We start from the raw sequence: 20,670 nt of genomic DNA on the forward strand, positions 1-20,670 counted from the left end.
AGTATAAATGAAGTATTAATTTTATTCCCTGTTAAATGGTAAGGTGGAGGAGACCAGGCAAATTGCGGTCACTGACCCCACTCCACGAAACCTTAGCTGTCGGTCAATTTTCCTATAAATATTAAATACACGTAAACATCGAAAAACTCGACGTCCCTATAAGCATCGATGGCATTCCATGGACTTTCAATTTAGTTTCGTGTAATTACTGGCAGTGAGGAAGGCCGTGCCTCCGTTAATAATTTTTTTTTGTATATTTTTAATTTTTTAGAATGGTTAAGAAATTATCCAACACTGCCTTGAGAGGTTTTTTACTACTCTGTATATGTAAAAACCAGATTTGTTTTGTGCAAAAATAGAACAGATGATAAAAAAAAAATAAGTAATAAATATTTGCAATAAACCAAGTGAATAAAATTTTGTTATTGGTATGGTGAAGACCATAAATTCAAGTTTGATTACAATAAAAATATTTTTTCGATTTGAGATGTATGTAAATAGGCTATCTGCTAGATATAATTACATCAAGTAATGTCAATTACCTATGGACGTTACAGTTTGTTTATGATGATTATCAATTTCATTTCCTATCAGATTACAACAGGTTTGCCACTGAGTTCAATTCAATACAATTGAGCAAGGAATCACTACGTTTCTAATATCATCAATAACAATACAGTACATGAACAGGACTAAGATGGTTCTAGTTTCCCCACCCTTCAAGTGACACACAAATTACAAATTCAAATTCAAATTAAAAAATCATTGATTCATGTAGGACATTTTAACCGGTTATGAACGTCAAATTTTTACACTATAATTTTAAATTTTTCCCTACCGTCCAGTTCAGACGTAGATGTGTAGATCCAATTGAGAAGAAGCAAGTAACTTGGCAGTTGAAATAGATGAGACTGAAGGAGCTGACGTAGACGACTTTTTACAGTCTACATCTGATACCGTATATTTCTTGTCCTTCCTTTCCTGGATGTACCTACGTATCTTATCTAAAATCTCTAAAAGTACAAAATTTATTCATTTTTTGTTATACACATTCGAAATAGGTAATATTTATAAGTTAAATGTACATAATTTCAAATGATGTATTGTTTTGAAAATTAGTAAGGAGAATGACCTATGGCTTTTAAAATTTAATAACATTTAAAATAGGCTTTTTCTATATAATACAACGCCAATCATGTAGCAATAGTGGTCTAATATAAACGTTTACCACTATAACATAAACGATTAAACCAAAAAGTCCAATAGAAATATTTTTCTATAACCCACCCCGGTTGAAACCAATTAATATTTAGTTTGTGCTACACGCGCGCCCGAGACACCCGCGCTGACCTACTGAAAAAAAAAACAATCTCCGATTTTCCCGCCTTTTCTCTATGAATCAATTCAACAATTAAAATTAAAAATATTGTTGAATTAATTTAAAACCGAGTGTATATTTGTTTTATCGAAGTGAAGTGTGTTATTTTATATGTTCTGTATTTTAAATATAACACATGTACGTTCACATGGAAATAAAGCGACATAGATTGTTAATATAAGAACATACCACTGCTTCAAAGGCTGATTACTTATTGGTCTAATTTAAATAAGTTATCAGGTGACAAAGTTGAAAGACAATCGAGTTAATAATATATTGAAATTGACAATTATTTTAAGAACCGATTTTTTATGTATACTTTGGGCACCTCTACTTACAGTTTCTAGTTTAGCTATTAATAGGTAAATTAGTGTACGCCCGCATAATCTCTATGTGATACAAACATAAATTGACTTTGGCTTGTTAAGTTTTATTACCGTCGATAACACTTTCACTACTAGTATATAGTTCATTTCTCAGTATTTTATTGTTTTAACCACACATAGCGTGTGTTTATTTAATTCAAAATATCTTTATTCGTGTAAACTTGGTAACTGAAACTTATTCTAAGTCAAATCAACTCTAATCTACAGTCAGTTCGGAATATAAAATAGTTATATATATATACTTTATTGCACTTATTACATTAATAGACATAGTTTCAACTGAGAAGAGATTACTCTTTCAAATAAGACTTTCCATGGTTATATAATACAATAGGTATATTATAATAATAAATTTTCACCAAAAGACACAAAAAGAAAAAAAATATAATTAAGTAATTCGAATTTTGAATTTTGAATTAACTTACCGCTGCTTAAAGAAATAAGTTAAAAAAAATAGTGTAAAAAATAAATCATGGTAAAAAATGATGTTCGAAATTTAATTTAATTGAATGAAAGATGAAGAAAAAAAGAGTAGACCAAAAGATACTTAAAAAGAACAAGCGAAAATGCCGTTAAAGTTATATGATGGCATTGAAGAACTTGCAGTTATTTCAACCGCGAACACAAGACATGTATCAACGGCAAGCGACGCCCATGCGTGCACCACCGACCGCGCTCAGTAGGAGCATATCCAAGTCTGCAGAAACCCTGGTTGCTGCTACCAGAGCTGGTGAGTACCCAGAGGTAGTACATTATGAAAATGGATTAAACCGGGTTTTTGGGTTGCATAACACTAATAAAGATATTGGACAAATACACGATAGACGGGTACTAGTCTATCAAACACTAGTGACCCATCACTCATTTTCACTCTTGTACTCAGTAGTTTATGAGTTTCACATATACGTAACTAGATACTCACCCCGGGTTCACACGGATGTATTATACATATAAACCTTCCTCTAGAATCACTCTATCTATTAAAAGAAATCGCTTCAAAATCCGTTGCGTACATTTAAAGATTTAAGCATACATAGGGCCGGACAGACAGCGACCGCGACTTTGTTTTATACTATGTAATGATGCCACTCTGCAGTAATGCATATTTCAAACAACAAAAGAATTTAATTATATTATCAAATTAGATATTATTTTGCGGAAGTCCATTTCACTACGTAATAGATTTATATTATTTCGTTGAATTCTGCTGTCACTATCATGTGTGAAACACAAGTATTCAGTGTGGACACCTGACTACCGATACATGTTTCTCTACTATAAGTTACTAACTTGTAAGTTTGCAGGCATGGTTTGCTTTGCATTAAATTTTTTGACTACTACTGTACCCTTCAATGGAAACATAGGTTATAAAGCATTCTTGGCGTCTGAAATACTATGAAACTGAGGTACCCAAGTAGATGACATTTTACAGTCTAGCTCTATAACAAATAATTTTACTTGATCTGTTCGTATAGGTAAAGAAGTAAGGGCCCGAAAAGCCCGAAGCACGGAGCAACCTGGAGTTGGCCTGATAAAAGCCTCCGGTTTATCAGGACTACCCAGTATTGGCAAAGGATGGGGTAGAGATGACGACAGCTTGCACTCTCGATCCAGGAACGGCAGGTGAGTAGTATAGTAAATTGGTTATTGAGGAATAACTGATTTCTTTATTAAATAAATGAATGAATGGCAAACCAGATGGGCCACCAGATGGAAAATTGTTGGACTTTCTCGTTACCCTAAAAATATCACCTACAAAAACGTAACAAACACGCTAACAGCTCACTAATGGAAAGCGATAACTACTTAGTGGACTTATATTATTTGTTTAATTCCGTTACTATTAGCATGTGTCAGACCACAAAGATTCAGTGTAGAAACTTGACTACCGTTGCAACCTCCTCTAGTGGCGATCAAATTCCGACCGTTATTGAGTCTACAACCATATAGCGACACGTGTATCGCCTCTGAACGAAGCATCATCAGGCATTGAATAGAGTTCGGATATAGCTAGGAAGCCTAGTGTTGACTGTTTGTTCAGGCGCGCTTTGGTCGCCGAATAACACCTAATTCGACTAAAAGTGTAATTGTCATCTTAACTAATAAAATCGAAAGGGAATTGTTAGTAATGTGGACTGACGACCCCGTTGCTAGCAAAGTACCATTTCAGGTTGATCTCACCGTTTCTCCTAGAAACCATCATGTTAAATTGCCGTTTAGGTCAGTTAGCCCATCATGACAAATGCCTGGTGCATTATTGCATAACCTCATGTAGGTACCTCTTATCATCCTCCACTGATGCCACGCCAACGTAAACCGTTAGTTTAGGCGGATACACCATTACATCCTAGAAGTTAGACTATATATGCAGCTTATGGGCATCACATGTGTGCATGTGCATTCATTGAGATACCCGTTGTAACTCTCGTACAAAGCTTGTTTGAGGGTTAATTTATTATTTCGTCCTCTGTTATATCAACTTAATTTGTAATGCAATATACACAATCGATTAGGTTGTGGACATGTTTTGGTAGACCTATGTCTAGTGGCGAGGCCTATAAATACCGGCCGATGAAAGTCTAGGTCATCAGTAAATTACCTTAATTGTCTGAATTACATATTAATTTGACGACCTCGATGGGCTAGCGGTTTAGTACACCGTCTTACTACCAAATATCGCGGGTTCGATTCCTCGCACGTAATTACAACAAATATTAAAATTAATTATTAAACGTTAACATTTGTATTCATAAGTATGATAATTTGTATCGGTCTGGGTGTTTTCTAGGTATATATATGTATTTACAAAAATAATATCTATGAATTTATATCTAGTACTATTATCTAGTACCCATAACACTAGCTCCCTTAACTTGGATTTAGAGGGCGCTATGTGGTTTATTCGGTCCAGTCTTTATGAATAAATAAAGTAAAATGTTGAAATATCAGTACAAAACTGTATTGTTTTGAAATCGATATTGAGATTAATCTTTAGAGTAAACCTGCCAACAGAATATAGTTGTGTTCTTATTCATTCCTTCAACTTTTTAAAACTAGTAGGTATGGCAAAGGCACAAGAGTGAGAATGCTTTGACCGGCTATAGGGTAGCTGTTTCACACAAAATTACATTAGCTTTACCATACCTACCGGCCACTGAAAGCTGTCCATTATGCGATGTCAGTCCTCATAATTGCTGACCCTGACTGAGGTTGACCGGTGAGATTCGATATTCCTTTGCACGCGATCATATTTAGGAAAGATTTGTTATTATCATGACATTATTATAAAATAATTTCATATCGCTTTCGTGACATTTTCATAGATATAAAAGTATGATTAACGGTATTAATGTATGTAAATCATGGTATTTTTAAAACGTTATGTTTCATTTTTGCAACTAATGTTTTATAACTATACTAGCTGACTCCGCCTCAGAATTAAATATATATAATAGCTTAAAAGTTTAGTATCGCAATTTTCTGAAAATAAAACAACAATAAAATTGTTGATTTTACTTGCAATTTCTTCATATTTTATCACCGTTTAAACCTTCCCTGGACTTCCACGAATATTTCTAAAATTACCCAAATCGGTTCGGTCGTTCTCGAGTTTCAGCGAGACTGACGAACAGCGCTTCATCTTCTAAATATATATAACTCAAAGGTGACTGACAAAGGTGACTATCAACGCACAGCCCAAACCACTGAACGGATCGGGCTGAAATTTGGCATGCAGGTACATGTTATGACGTAGGCATCCGCTAAGAAAGGATTTTGATTAATTCTACCCCAAGGGGACAAAATAGGGGATGAAATTTTGTATGAAACTTTGTCAATTTTAAACCGATCGGGCTGTGACTTTGCATGCATAAAGCTACTATGACGTAGGCATCTCCTAAGAAAGGATTTTGATAAATTCCACCCTTAAGGGGATAAATTAACGCGAGCGAAGCCGCGGGTAAAAGCTAGTATTTATATATATAGGAAGATGAGTTAATTTAATGAACTTACGTATCTTGTCGTCTTTCGCAACACGACTACCGAATGAAACAATTGTCGCCATAGACGCAAGAGATGAACTTCTTAGTATTCCATTTATTTAGAGTGCGGGTGCCGGGTCCATCGTGTGACCGAGAAGGAAACTCCGAGCAGTTCTCGGAACTTGTGACCCGGTTGTAGGTTTGATAGGCCCCTTTGCCGACGTCAATATTCCCCTTTACGACTCGTGTTTCTCTCCCTGCCCAGACAAATTTGGTCTGTTTTGTTTGGATCCAGCGTAGCTGCGAAAGAGTCTACAACCTCCTCACAGATTAGTTTAGTTATCAATGTTCCCAGAGTTTATATTTCTACAAAATTGACTCACATAGTCTTTAGTCTTGGCGAGATCTGAACACTCGTACTTAAGGTCTAAATCAAAATAGTAAACAACTACAATTATACCGCTTTATTGACCACTAAAATTGGTACAAAAGGACTTAATGCTATAGCATTCATTCCCAGTCAACAATTTTATTAATTACTAGCTGATCCCGCGACTTCGTCTACGTGGAATTTAACATTATTTTTCTAAAATAAAAGTAGTCTAAGTAACTCCTTATTACATCAGCTACCTGCCAATAAAAGCCCCGTCAAAATCGGTCCAGCCATTTCAGAGATTAGCCGGAACAAACAGACCGACAGACAGACGGACAAAAATTTTAAAAAGGGGTTTTTTGGTATATGTGCCGTATTTATATTCATATGCATGTAGTAAAAAACGGTTATTTCAATATTACAAACAGACACTCCAATTTTATTTATATGTATAGATTATAAATGCGAAAGAGTCTCTGTCTTTACATTTTCACTACTAAACATCTTAACGGATCGGACACATGAAAATGTGCTATAAAGGTATATAGTAACAGACATAGGTTGTTGTTTGTTTAAAATAAAAGCAGACGTACGCGCAGGATACAGCTATGTTATTATAACTATGAAAAAATTGTCATTATTTGCTCAAATTGTATCAAAACGCCCAACAGGGGGAGAAAACTGACCTTGGAGGGAAATACTCAATTTGCATAAGTATTACAAAGAAGCGAAGTGGAATTACACACCCTATGAGTCAATGGAGAATCAATTCACGCAACACTTCGGCCGAAGTCGTGAATCACTATTACCGCACACGCCATCGGTACTTGTAATCATTTCAGGGAAATTGCTAAGTTGTTGCATGAATGGGCTGAAAATTAAGAGCCCTTACAGACCTTTGTAGGTACATAAGTAGTTAAGAAATATACTACTTGCTACTAAGAATTAGGATTCTTAGTATTACTAGGGTGGTGTCATCCTACCCTAAAGTAGCTACATACTAGGGCAGATTCGTAAAGTAGAATTCTTGGTATTCACTCCACAGTTAGTATCAGGTACATAAGTACTATGTACTATAGTGTTACTAAGAATTAAAATTCTTAGTGTTATTAGAGTGGGTGATCCTACCCTAAAGTAGCTACATACTAGGGTACGTTCTAAAGTAGGATTCTTAGTATTCAAACCACAGTTAGTATTAGGTACATAAGTATGTACTATACTGTTACTAAGAATTAAAATTCTTAGTATTATTAGAGTGGGTGATCCTATCCTAAAGTAGCTACATACTAGGGTAGGTTCTAAGTAGAATTCTTAGTATTCAATCCAAACTTACAAGTATAATATTACACTAGCTAATTCTATAGTCCAAGTTAGTATCACATAATACAAAAGAAGCCCTCAAAAAGAATAAATATTCCCCATTTTTTCATATTTTTTTATTGGTGCTCGGGTCCAATTGATAGTACATAGCTTATATAATATGTAATAGCCTTCCTCGATAAATGCTCCATGCCACACATAAATAATTTATAAATTCGAACCTATATAGTTCCTAAAATTGGCGAGTTCAACCAAGCGATAAATATATTACATATGCAGTGCACAGCCCTACTGAAAAGTGTTGAAGAGCAAAACTTGCACGCAAGAATGAACGAACGAACGAACGAACGAACGAATGAACAACGAAGAATTAACGAAGCCGCAATATCCTAATTTCAATATATATTTATTTTATTTTATTTTTTATTTATTTATTTATTTCAGGCAACTAGGCCCATATTATAAATACCTTATAGACTAACATACATATAATATAATATTTAAAAACTAATACAATAATATTGTCTGTGTGATCACGGTACTAATATATAGTTGTATAGTTTTAATTGGAATATTTTTATATCATATTAAAATTGTAAAATACTCTCTATGTTCTTATTGCCACAATGGTTTGCGTTACAAGTTCTGAGATACATTCTTTCAAATATATAACGGTGTCTCAACTATTTTAGTTATAGTTTTAGTAGTAGTACTAAAAATGTAGTATTTTAATATAAAATTAAATTTAAGTTAAAAATCATTTTGTTTTTTATTCCCGCTGGATGAGATTACTGTAATTGCATTTATAAGATTTCTATAGAATTAAAGATTTTTTATGTTTAATCATACAGGTACATTGTTATGTTTATGATTAACACTACAGTGCTATGCCAGGTCAACTTCCTCATGATCCCTCCTGAATATCATTTTGGTTAATTTCTAGTGAAGTCGTCACGGTAACCTAATATGCATTCTTATCATCCTCTACTGGTGCCCCGTCAGCGTATACCGTTAACGCAGGCGGGTAAAAAACATTATATATTCATAACGAACTGTAGATTGAACTGATTGACTGAGAAGATATCGTTTTCGCGTGTTGTTTACCTCTAACAATATGTACAATCTGACTACGACCCTTATGTTAGCTGGACTAATTATACTAATTACTACACTTAAAAAACAAACTCGTATTTTATTCATGATTTAGTAATGAATGGGATTTTAATCGACATTCGGGTCTTAATGTTTACCATGATAAATACCATGTTTCCGTTGATGAAGGTGTAAGAATTTTTTTCTAGACATGCGTAGCCCTATCACTAACTTATATTTTTAAAAATAAATATGACTTTTACTTACTCCTACTAAATATGTTCCCGTTTCGCAAGGATGCATTATAAATCTTATAATTTCTCGTCTTGTTCTATACTATAACACGCATATCTTATACACATAAACCTTTCTCTTGAATCACTCTGTCTATTGCTGAAAACTAAATTAAAATCCGTTGCGTAAGTTCAAAAAATAAGAGAGAGATGTATGTATGTAGAGATAAATTTTATACTAGGTAGAGATGTATATTGTACAACCCCATCTTTGTAGTGTGAGCAGTACATAAAACCAGTTAAAATTATTTTTCAAAATAAATACTGAAAATTCATGAAATGAAATTTATAGTGCATAAAGTCTATATTTATATATTTTTAATATTTGTGAGGGTCCTGCTCCTCAACCCACCCTCGACGCCGCAGCTGACAATCACTAGGCTTCATAATGCAACTCTCTTCATTATTTTAGAAGTTTCCAGCTAAGAAAAATTATTAACTACATTAGACTCGAGGAATGGTAGATGTTTGCTATTATCTTAACCATTTTAGAAGTTTTTAGCCAAGACGTATTGATTGACGAAATTAAACTCGGGAAATATGTTGTCTAGTAGATGTTTAGCGTTTTTATAACTACGTAGTTACTTTTAAATATTAACACTGTAATACCTACTTACCTGCTATAGCTTTAGAATTGGATTTTGTTCAACGTTACTAGATTTCTTTACCTTTTACAGGAGTAAAATGTATTGAAGTTCACTGGCACCATTCTAATTTTCCCCACCGTCATCCACATTGATGTAGCAATTACTAAATAATCACACCACTATACATACGTTCATTGATGTTTCTAATGATATTTATTGATAGACGAACCTTGATCTAATATCTGAATTTATTCAACCTTTTTTTCTGTTTCCACCAAAAGACGATATATACTTTTGTTGTGTGCCTAATTGGAAAGGTAAACAATCTAATAGCCGACTTAATAAGAAGTGGTAATAGTTGAATGTATAAATAACTAGCACCACGGATGAAACTTCACGGTATGCTGTCCGTGATACCACTCATCCTTGGTATTCTAGAGGACTAAAGAGTCATGCGTCCGTACTTAATTTTACTGCTCTATATCTTCCTTTAACTGCAACACAACTTACACAGCAATATTCCTGGCCGCAAAAACAAATAAGACAAAGGTACTTTAAAGTCAGACAGACAATTTTGTACCAAATATCCCTCAGACTATGATCTTCTTTCCATTATTCAAAGTATATCATTCATGAGGTTTTCATTAAATCGTTATAGAATGCAAACTCGACGCTCCAACTAAGGCAATGATATACTTATAGGTACACTGTGTGGTTTTTAGTGAGTAAGAATCCCCACAAACAAAAAATCCCCCGGCGGCTGAACAGATTTTTCAACACTATAAAAATTGTTATTAATATAAAAAATTGGTATATCATTTGGGGTCGGAATAATATGTTTTTTAATTCATTTTAATTCACAATCATATTATTATATACACCCTTACTTGTTATATAATATTTCACACAATCCATCACTCTTTAGTCCTTTGTAACCCTTATAACTACCCTGATTTATTCATTATCTGTATTTATTCATCTTACTTCTTAATTCTCTTACTCATTCTTCTTGTGATCAATTTGCGTTCCGAATGAGTGGTAGAATAAAAAATATGACTATTCAAAAGTGCTTTATATTAAGTTTATTTGAATAAAGAATATTTCTATTTCTGTTTTATTTTCTGTCTCGAAACCTAAAAAACGAATACTGTATGTTGGGAGAGCCTTTTATAATAAGTTATATCATTAGGGCGGGAGTCCTTGACATTTGCCGCCATCTTGTTTTGTACGTCACGTGACGTCACCTGTCAATCTCCCAAGACCCGGGAAAACCCATTGAATATTCATTGCTCTATTTGAAACAGGGCTTTAACTTTAATGGTCTACACCACAACACGGTCAACCTACAATCAGCATTATTATTTTATGCAAGAAATATCCCTTTAAAATTTGTTATTGGTATTCAATTGCAGGAACAAATTCATAGCATAATAATAAATAACCGTAGAAGAGCGTGATGTCCTATCACAAGTATTTAATTATACTTACAAGGAGGTCTCAGAACCGGCTTAAAAAAAATATAAATAGTAATGCAATACTAATGTGAAACAATTTGGTTAAAAAATACATTTATTATTATTATTATTAAAGTATATTTAACTAAACGTATTTAATACAAAATATATTCTAATATGCTATTCATGAACCATCTACCATTTTTTTATCGTTTTTGCTTTACCTAAAGGTTATCTGGAAGAGATTGCTTGCTTGCGGTACACTGCATTTTGTGCATTAAAATCTCCTGTTAGTACAATTCTTGTATTATATCTTTGGTACAATAAGAGACTTTATAAATAAAGTCATTCGTCAAATGGGATAAAAATGCGACGTTCTTATCATCATTGCCTTGCCTTTATCCCATTATTTATGGTAGGCGTAGTATATCATCTTCCACTGATCTCTACCAAATCTGAGCTCACTTTCCTTTAATACATATAATTTTTCACGCAATCTATCCATCGTTCTGCAGTACAAAAATAAATTGTTGTTAGCTTTAAAAATATTTGTATTTTTTTATTGTACACTAATTTTTATTTATATGTGTTCTATATAGAACACTTGAGAGTGGATGATGATTGATAAGATGAGCGTGAAGTAGGGCAGTCCACCAACAAATTAATATTTATGTAGAACTAGTGTTTGACTATCTAAGAACCACGATGTCCAGCTATTAGACCGTTGCAGAAAAACACTTTTCTATTACTACCTGCAAAAAACATGTTAGTTACTTTAAGTAACTACAGTGTTTTAGTAACTATATTCTTACACGTGGTGTTATTATTATAATTAATACAATATTGTCCTTCCTTATATGTGTTGGAATATTAACGTAGTACTACGGCCGATGTTCATTAATTTCTGTTTGTGTAGTTGTCATGTGGATAGAAAGCATATTGTAATCAAAACCCCATTAAACAAAATTCAACAAAAAATAACCTTGTCAAAAATGTATTTACTTTCGACGTACTTGGACGTTTCTTTGTTTAGATTGGACAGTAGGGTTTAGTTATAGCTTAATTTTACTATACTATTCTTATTACGTATAATCTCATTTTATAAGAGATAGAACAAAGTTTGTCAGTTCTTCTCGCCTCGTACTATATTCTATATAGAATCTATATGATGATCTCTCATCAAGAGAATAGTTATAAAAAATAACAGGCCACTGCTAACACAATTCCTAATACGTGAATGACTAATAAGCAAATCTGTTTCCTAAGTATATAAAAGATGAAAAGGTGCCAATACTCCAACTATACCTAAAATGCAAATTGCTAAGAAAAATACTTTATTAGGACTATAACTACGACGAAAACTTTGTACACCTTTTTACGGAAATTGAAGACGGAAGAGTATGAAATTTCGCACAGTTATATTTTATATCTATAAAAAAGGAATGCAGAATGCTAATATTCTTTTTATTATACCTAAAAATACATTAAATCAATAAATAAAACATTACACAAACTACCATTTATTTCACACACACACGCATACCGTTATTAGGTATACCGTTTTGTTTATTGTTAAAGTCTGTGGTCAAATTTCGACATCTGGGCGACCACTAGTCAAAACAGATAATTAAATATGTGGGACCAAATTTAGAGCATGATTTTATTTACGTATTATATGAAATAAAAATATGAAACAATGTATAAATATAAATTAAAATATTTAACAATGGTAAGGCTAGAGTCAGGGCACGTCTTAAATAAAACATTACACACAATACTATGTATTTCACACACACGCATATATACTGTTTTGTTTATTGTTAGTCTGTGGTCAAATTTCGATCGCTGGGCGACTACTAAGCAAAACAGATAATTGAATGTGTGGAACCAAATTTAGAGTATGATTTGATTAAGATATTCCATGAAATTAGAATAGGAAACAATGTATAGGTAAGGCTATAGAGTCACGGCACTTCAAACAAATTTTTTCCATGCCTAAAAATTTCATTAAATCAATAAATAAAACATACACATAACTAACATGTATTTCACACACACACGTAAACATACTCTTTCGTTTATTGTTAGTTTTAGGTCGAATGTTGACCATAGGGCTACCACTAGTAAATATAAATAGCTAAATATGTGGCACCAAAATTAGAGTCTTAAGTATTTAGTACATCTATTACATGAAATTAAAATAGGAAACAATGTATAGATAAGGCAATATAGCCACGGCACCTCCAACAATACGTAACAAGTTGAACTATCGATTGCACCTTGGCTTGGATGTAGATAAGTGCATAAACTATGCTACATTCATAATGACAAATAGCGTTATAAATATTTAATGCCATGATGTGTTATCATGGAATCAATGACGCCATTAACTGCTGTTTGTGCACCATTATCTTACAATTTTTTTTATAATATCGGATCATGTATGGAATACACATGGTTTTGTATTTTTTTATTATCTAACAGATAAGAAATAAGTAAATAGGCTACTAATCCATCCTATTATAAGAGCAAAGATATTTACATTCATATCTAAACGACTGAAGTAATCTTAATGAAATTTAACATGAATAGAGATTCTATCCTCGGAACAAATATAGGCTATGTTTTATCTCAAAAAGTAGATGAAATACATAGAGGATCTTCCTAACTTTCTATGAATTCACCGCCGTGTCTATCATGTGGCTAAGAGGAAATCTTCGAACAGTATTCAGGACTTCTGATGCTTGTGTGGTGTATGTTTAAGGGCCCCCTGGGTCGACGTATGTCAGTTCACCGATTCACCGATTGTGTTTCCGTCCCTCCCCAGCCAAATCTAGTATGAACACGCTAGTGCAGCTTAAGATACACGTTTTAGCATAGAACTTACTGCAATTCTCAACAGGTCAAGATCTTTTAGAAAATTATAGAGATATTTAGCTGGTATAGCTCCTACTTCGACCGCATATAAATTAAACATTTAGACATTTTTAGTTAATTCGTTGATTGGTTTGTAATATTTATTTGTTTTCATTGCATGGTCTTTAGGTGTATTCGTTTCACATGGTACAGTGAGGTCTGACAGTATTACACCTTTGGTTTTTTCGAAAATAGGCAAACAAACTAAACATTGTGTACAATTTGTGCGTCTACAAAACTAATTGAAATTTTCAAGAAGAGCTTCTTTTTAAACCCTGACTCGGATGTGCTTACTTCTGTTACAGTGGAAGCAGCAGAGCAGGAAGCCTAGACAGAAGTACACGAGGATCTAGTACCACTCTCAATTCGGATGAAGACAACATCAACGTGGTTGTCAGGTAAGTAAAGTCTCTTGAAAAGTAGAAGTATATGTAGAAGAAGCCGCTGTAACATAAGAAAAGAGTTCTGCCCTACAAGAGATCTTTTGGTCGGATTTTCACCGCAGTGTGAAATGCTAACTTGACCTCTTGAATTTGTTCATGTCTCTAGGTTTTTTAATAGATGACAATGGCATGGTGCACCCGCCTACATTGACAGTTGCACTTGCGGATAACCAATTAGAACTGATAAAATGAGAATGATATCAAGTCAGACCATCATGATGAAATCACCAGGAATTAACCACGATTGTTCCTAGGGGGAACCACGTGGAGGTCTATGTGACATGGTAAATTGCTAGGTGTTAACAGTTCCCATTAGTAACAATCATTACCCCTATAGTTTTACTATTACCTTACTACATAAAGTACAAAACACTTTTTAGAAAATATTTCAAGCAATTAAACAATTAACTTTATAAATACAGTAATAAAAGTGTTAACCGTTTGGCAACAACTCGTTACTTTAGTGTGAGGTTGTTGACAGAACTTTTCTTTGAATATTGATTTTCATTTGAATAAACCATTTTAATTTCCACCATAATATTTGAGGGCCAAGGTTTAAGATCTCGCGGATCCAATTTCGTTGCCCAATTAATATTGGTCGATTTATTTAAATTCTTAATTTCATGTAATATTTCTTTGTTCAAAAACGAACTTTAATACCTCTATAATAGTAATAAAAATCTATTACATTAATAATGGGAAACCAAAACCATGTACTTCTTATTACGGAAAATACGCTATTGGAGAAGAATGGAAGGTGCAGTTAAAGTTATATAAAACGAATAGTTTTTTCATTAACACCTAAAAAAATGTTAAAATTTAGAAAAGTTAACTTTAAGATACATTAATAACATGTAAGACAATTTATATTCAGTTTGCATTTCTCCTATAAATAATAAATATTTAAAGAAAGAAAGAAGAAGAAGAAAGAATTATATATATATAGAATAATAAATATTTAAAATATTATTTATAATTATATTTGCCACAGCTTGATTAATAAATTCTCTATAACTCTTATCTCTTGTAATTTGTACCAAAGACTAAGGGTGACAATCATTTAAATGTGACTTTGTCAATGAGTTGTCACCATTATTTAGCTGTATGATAATAGGAAAACGTAGGTTTTTCAATAAATATACGAACTTCGAACTTTATTGCTAAGTAACAATACATTTTTACTCGACTACGGCGAAGCAAAAAGAAGAGTTGTGATGTTGACCCGTATGTACCTAATAATTTATACTGTAATATATAACTATATTTATATTCATAAAATTATTTGTTCTAACTAACTATTAAGTATTAAGGCACAATCAAAACTACTAAAAGAAATATCGGGGCAGGCATGACATTTTAGTCCTCTAGAATTGTAACGCATGGGTGGTATCACCAGTGTCACATGATAACGTAATATCACTACTGTTTATGTATATACGCGACAGTTACTGTTTACTATCAAGTACGCAGTCAGCAGAATAAAAGTCAAACAGTTGAAGTTTAGTTGTTCGAATTCCCTCCTCCGATCGATCCCCCGTCCAATTCAAACGGGGATCGAAATTACGACGGCCTGAGCCGAGGTTTGGACCCCTAGCGGTGCCCTCAGAATAAACTGCGGCCAACATCATTAGAGTAGTCTGAAAAAATAAACTGTTCAAAATATTTTGCTCAAATTATCAATGCTTTGCTTTAGAATATGCTTATAGAAGCATCTGTAAGGAAAGTATTGGAAATTTCCACTTACCATTACTACGCGTGCTGATTGCAAGCGAAACCATAGTTTATAATAATTATACAATGATTCTACAAGCTTTAATATAGAAGGAAGTAAATAATGAATATTTAATAACACTGGATACTAAACTGTTTATTTGCTTACAGAAAATAAACACATAAAAGTCCCATATTAATCTAGATCTATGTCAGCCACAGAATATAGATTACAAACATAAAAATAATATGGATAACCATATGAGTACAGTTATTTGCTACCATAAAATTATATTGTTAATAGATGAGTACTTTTATGTTAATTGAAAATATTGGATATGGAATCGTATGCCATATTCAAATTACTTTATGTTGCTATATTTTGGTTACTTTGTAAGATGTAAATTGAAGTACCAATATATATTTTTTATTACGAGCGCGTTTGACCGTAATCTCACTTGATGTTAAGTAATGATGTGGTCTAAGCTGTTACACGCAAGCTCAAATAGTGCCTATTCACTCTTGACTCGAAAAACTCAATGTTGTAAGACGCAGGAAACCCTGATGCTGGGAGAGAGGTCCATTCCATATGCTGCTCGCTAAGGAAAGATGTTGCTATATTGTTTTCTGTCTTATTAGTGACTCTACGAAATTAATTTAAGTTTCGAATAAAAAAATAATAAGGATTGGTTATATGACGGATCGCGGGTTCGATTCCTCGCACGATACAAACATTTGTATGATTGTTTGTATCGGTTTGGGTGTTTTATATGTAATATTATGTATGTATTTACAAAAAATATATCTATGTATTTATATCTGTTATTTATTTCCCATAACATAATCTTTGCTTAGCTTGCGACTAAATGGCACTGTGTGAATTGTGCTAGGATATTATTATTATTCACTTTTGACGTGAAAGAGTCAATATTCTTAAGAGGCAGGAAACATTGACGCTGGGAGAGAGTTGCACTCCTTAGCAGCTCGCATAATGAAAGATGATGCAATATTGTTCTCATAGAAGTCGTATCTGTGAGTTTACGAAATTAATTTAAATTTCGAATGTAAAAAACGAATGGTCACATTAACAACTATATTCTGTCAAATAACAAATTATTTTAAAGTAAGAACAAGAAATATCTATTTTCTGGGTGTTGTAAATTCTGGGAATTAATCATAGAATTTTGGAAAGAACTAAAGCGTTAGTCATTATTTTATTACATATATTAGTCATTATTACAACTAATTAATAATAAATGTACCTATTACATATCTATGTATATGTTTTTAAATTATTTTTATTTCATCAGATAAGGTAGGTACTTCTTCGCTGTAATATCTACATAGTTGAATATTTACTATGCAATGAAACATAAAACAGTATATTTTTATTGGTACTTACATTGTATTTTTATCCATTAGTATACATTTTTATTTACATAATTGATTTGGGTGTACTTGAAAATGAACTATTCACATTTCTAAAAGCAGACTTGTGTTCATTAATAATTTACAGAAAATTGTCTTTGAAATATGACTTTAATTAGAATGATATAATTATTAAAAGGTCAGGTAATAATTTTGTAATTAAGCTACGTAATTATTTAGATATAAAATCATGGTTATAACGGTTCATACATAATAAATAATTAAATTATAAATAGATGCGTTAAATATAAAATCTTTTATAATATGTACTGCTAGGGAAACAAAGTGGAAGCGTGTGAGGTTATATATGTCAGTAGTACCACAGATAATATAATATTACATAGTAGTACCTTTCGATGCTCCGAGTGCTTAAATGTTCTCCAGCATGTATCAGGGGTCCAGGGTATTTATTAGTATCACTGGTTAAGCACTTAGTTTCACCACTCCTTTTTAATTATGTGTTAGGAACGTCCCGCGCGCGTGTCGGGTCGTAAGGTGATCTTTGCAACGTCATGATAGGGAAAAAAAAGGAAAAAGAGGGTATGCAAAAGGTAGGTAGGCATTACTTACATTTTTGAACTTGTACAATATACTGTATTGCTTGAGTGACTGAAAATAAGAATTATTGTGAATAACTACTGTTTGTTACCTTTTCACGACTCTGAGTTAAAGGCGTGAAAATAAATTACATTACGAGGATAAACTATAAAAAAAACGTTACTTTATGTTTATTTTACTGTATGCGTGTGTTCTTTTACACAAACAAAAGTTGTATATCTAAATTATATGTACGAAGAGGTAGTTTAATTATAAATTCGTATATTAAATGTGTATATAAAAAGAGGTGCGTTGTATAGAAGTCTTCAGTTTATTCGTTTAGGTAATTTCTTCCTACTATTTGGTCATAGTTCCTTCATAATCATTATATTGTTTTAATCGCATTATATCGGATCAGGGCAGTTTGTCATTGTCGTCCCCTACTGATCCCTATGAACCATCAGCTCATATTCAACCATAGCTCAATAAACTAACTATATAAAATTTATGTTATATATAAAATTCTCTTGTCACAATGTTAGTTGGTAACTAACATTGTGTACTCCTCCTAAACTGCTTGACCGAGTTTTATGAAATTTTATATGCACATTCAGTAGGTCTGAGAATCTACTTTTCAGACCTCTAAGTTATAAGGGTTGTCCACCCCTAACATATATTATTTATTTTTTGGACAATTTTTTTTTATAATGTGTTGTTAAAAAATACATACAACCCAAAATGTATATATATATATACATATACATTTTGGATTATATAAATCTACTATGGCCTACGCATCCCCTAAGAAAGGATTCTGATAAGTTCCACCCCTAAGGTGATAAATTATATAAAATACCTATATATAATAACGCGAGCGAAGTCGCGAGCAAAAGCTAGTAAAGTAATATTTTTATCAGAATTCGTCCGCTGAACGAAAAGGAGCGTTCGTGTGGTGACCGCGAGATTCTGGAGTTTCCTGGCAAGGGTCAGGTGATCTGCGACACCGGCACGCCTGGTCAAAAACCTAAGGTCTTCTCATACAACGTTGTCTTCGAGCCAGCGGCCACGCAGGTACCTTGGTTAGATAGTCCATCCAAAGGTTGTGAGTTCAATTTGCAAAAAAAGTGTCTCAAATTATAACTTGTGACTGAATCTTCGATGTTAGAAATACAGATACAAATTAAATTAAACTAATGATAGGCTACATATAGATATACGTTGGACTCAAAATATTTCTGATCAATATATGAATAAGGAACACAGCTGATTTTGTTATGAGGAGAGTAAATTCTGAATTTACTACACCGATTTGAGGTTTTTTCACCATTTGATCCTACATGATTCCAATGAAATCGACTATAATATGAGCACCCAGGCATAGCTGGGGTAGGCTACTACGCTACGAGTCATTACACAGTATAAAACAAAGTCGCTGTCACTGTCTGTCTATCCCTATGAATGTTTAAATCTTTTAAAGTACGCGACGGATTTTGAAGCGGTTTATTTTAATAGATAGAGTAATTCAAGAGGAAGGTTCATATATATAACACATGTATATCCGTGCGAAGCCAGGGCGAGTAGCTAGTATATAATAAAACTTTGTCATATACTGCGTTTAGAGTTTAACAAATACGACACCGAATATCATAGCACGTGAATTGTATATTTCTTAATCTAAACTACCTAATTGTATTTACAGGAGGACGTTCTAGAATTTTCTGGAGTAAAGAGGCTTCTAGAAATGGCAATAGAGGGCTTCTCATGCACTGCATTCTGCTACGGGCAGACTGGGAGCGGGAAGACTCACACTCTTACAGGACCACCGGGATTGGTAAGAGAAATTTACTCTAATTTAGATAAATCAGTATGTCGTGGTAACATTAGTAATCTTTCTTTGATAGCAATCTCCGAACAGATCGACTTCGACTCAAGTTGCCACTGAAGATTGAAGATGATTTCGCCACAATCAGCTAACTAATGTCTTATTACCCTTCGTCCACTTATAAAAACCCACATTTATACTAATATACATATAAAATAAGGATTTTATTTGTATACTAGCTGTACCCGCGACTTTGTCCGCGTGGAATTGAACTTTATTTTTCTAAAATAAAAGTAGCCTAAATTACTCCTTATTACATCAGCTACCTGCCAAAAAAAGTCCCGTTAAAATCGGTCCAGCCATTTCAGAGATTAGCCGGAACAGACAGACAGACATAAATTGTAAAAAGTGGCTTTTTGGTGTATGTACCATATTTATATTCATATGCATGTAGTAAGAAACGGATATTTCATTATCAATATTACAAACAGACACTCCAATTTTATTTATATGTATAGATATGTAAAGGAAATTTCATGAAATGTTTAACCGATTTTTTTATTGTTTTACCGAATTCGAAAATATTTTTAATTGTAGAACATATAAGAGAATTGTATGGACATGTAATGCGTAGGAACGAGGATAATATTTTAAGAAAGGTGTTACATATGAATGTGGATGGTTATAAGGGCAGAGGAAGGCCGAAAAAGAGATGGATGGACTGTGTGAAAGATGATATGGTAAGAAAGGAAGTAAATAAAGCGATGACTGCGAACAGGGATGAATGGAAGCGAAAAACGTATTACGCCGACCCCAAATAAATGGAATAAGGAAGATGAAAGAAGATGAACATATAAGAAAATATTCCATAGGCACTATGTGAGTAATATATATGTATACAAGCAAGTAATATAAGCCCAACCTCAAAATATTTAACATATTTAATACGAA

General features: G+C 33.0%; 1 protein-coding gene across 1 annotated transcript in view; it reads left to right on the forward strand.

Annotated features, from left to right (window-relative positions):
- Positions 1-2,349: 2,349 nt before the first annotated feature.
- The window catches only part of LOC131846815 (kinesin-like protein KIF12), a 29,955-nt gene continuing 11,634 nt past the window's right edge, over positions 2,350-20,670 (forward strand). The window contains exons 1-5 of the mRNA XM_059196225.1: positions 2,350-2,494; positions 3,240-3,387; positions 14,085-14,177; positions 18,815-18,968; positions 19,597-19,728. Coding sequence (XP_059052208.1) covers positions 2,350-2,494; positions 3,240-3,387; positions 14,085-14,177; positions 18,815-18,968; positions 19,597-19,728 — 672 coding nt within the window. The remainder of the gene's footprint in view (positions 2,495-3,239; positions 3,388-14,084; positions 14,178-18,814; positions 18,969-19,596; positions 19,729-20,670) is intronic.

Source organism: Achroia grisella, unplaced genomic scaffold (assembly GCF_030625045.1).
Source record: "Achroia grisella isolate CSIRO2021 unplaced genomic scaffold, CSIRO_AGI_Agris_v1 utg512, whole genome shotgun sequence".
NCBI classification, from domain to species: Eukaryota; Metazoa; Arthropoda; class Insecta; order Lepidoptera; family Pyralidae; genus Achroia; species Achroia grisella.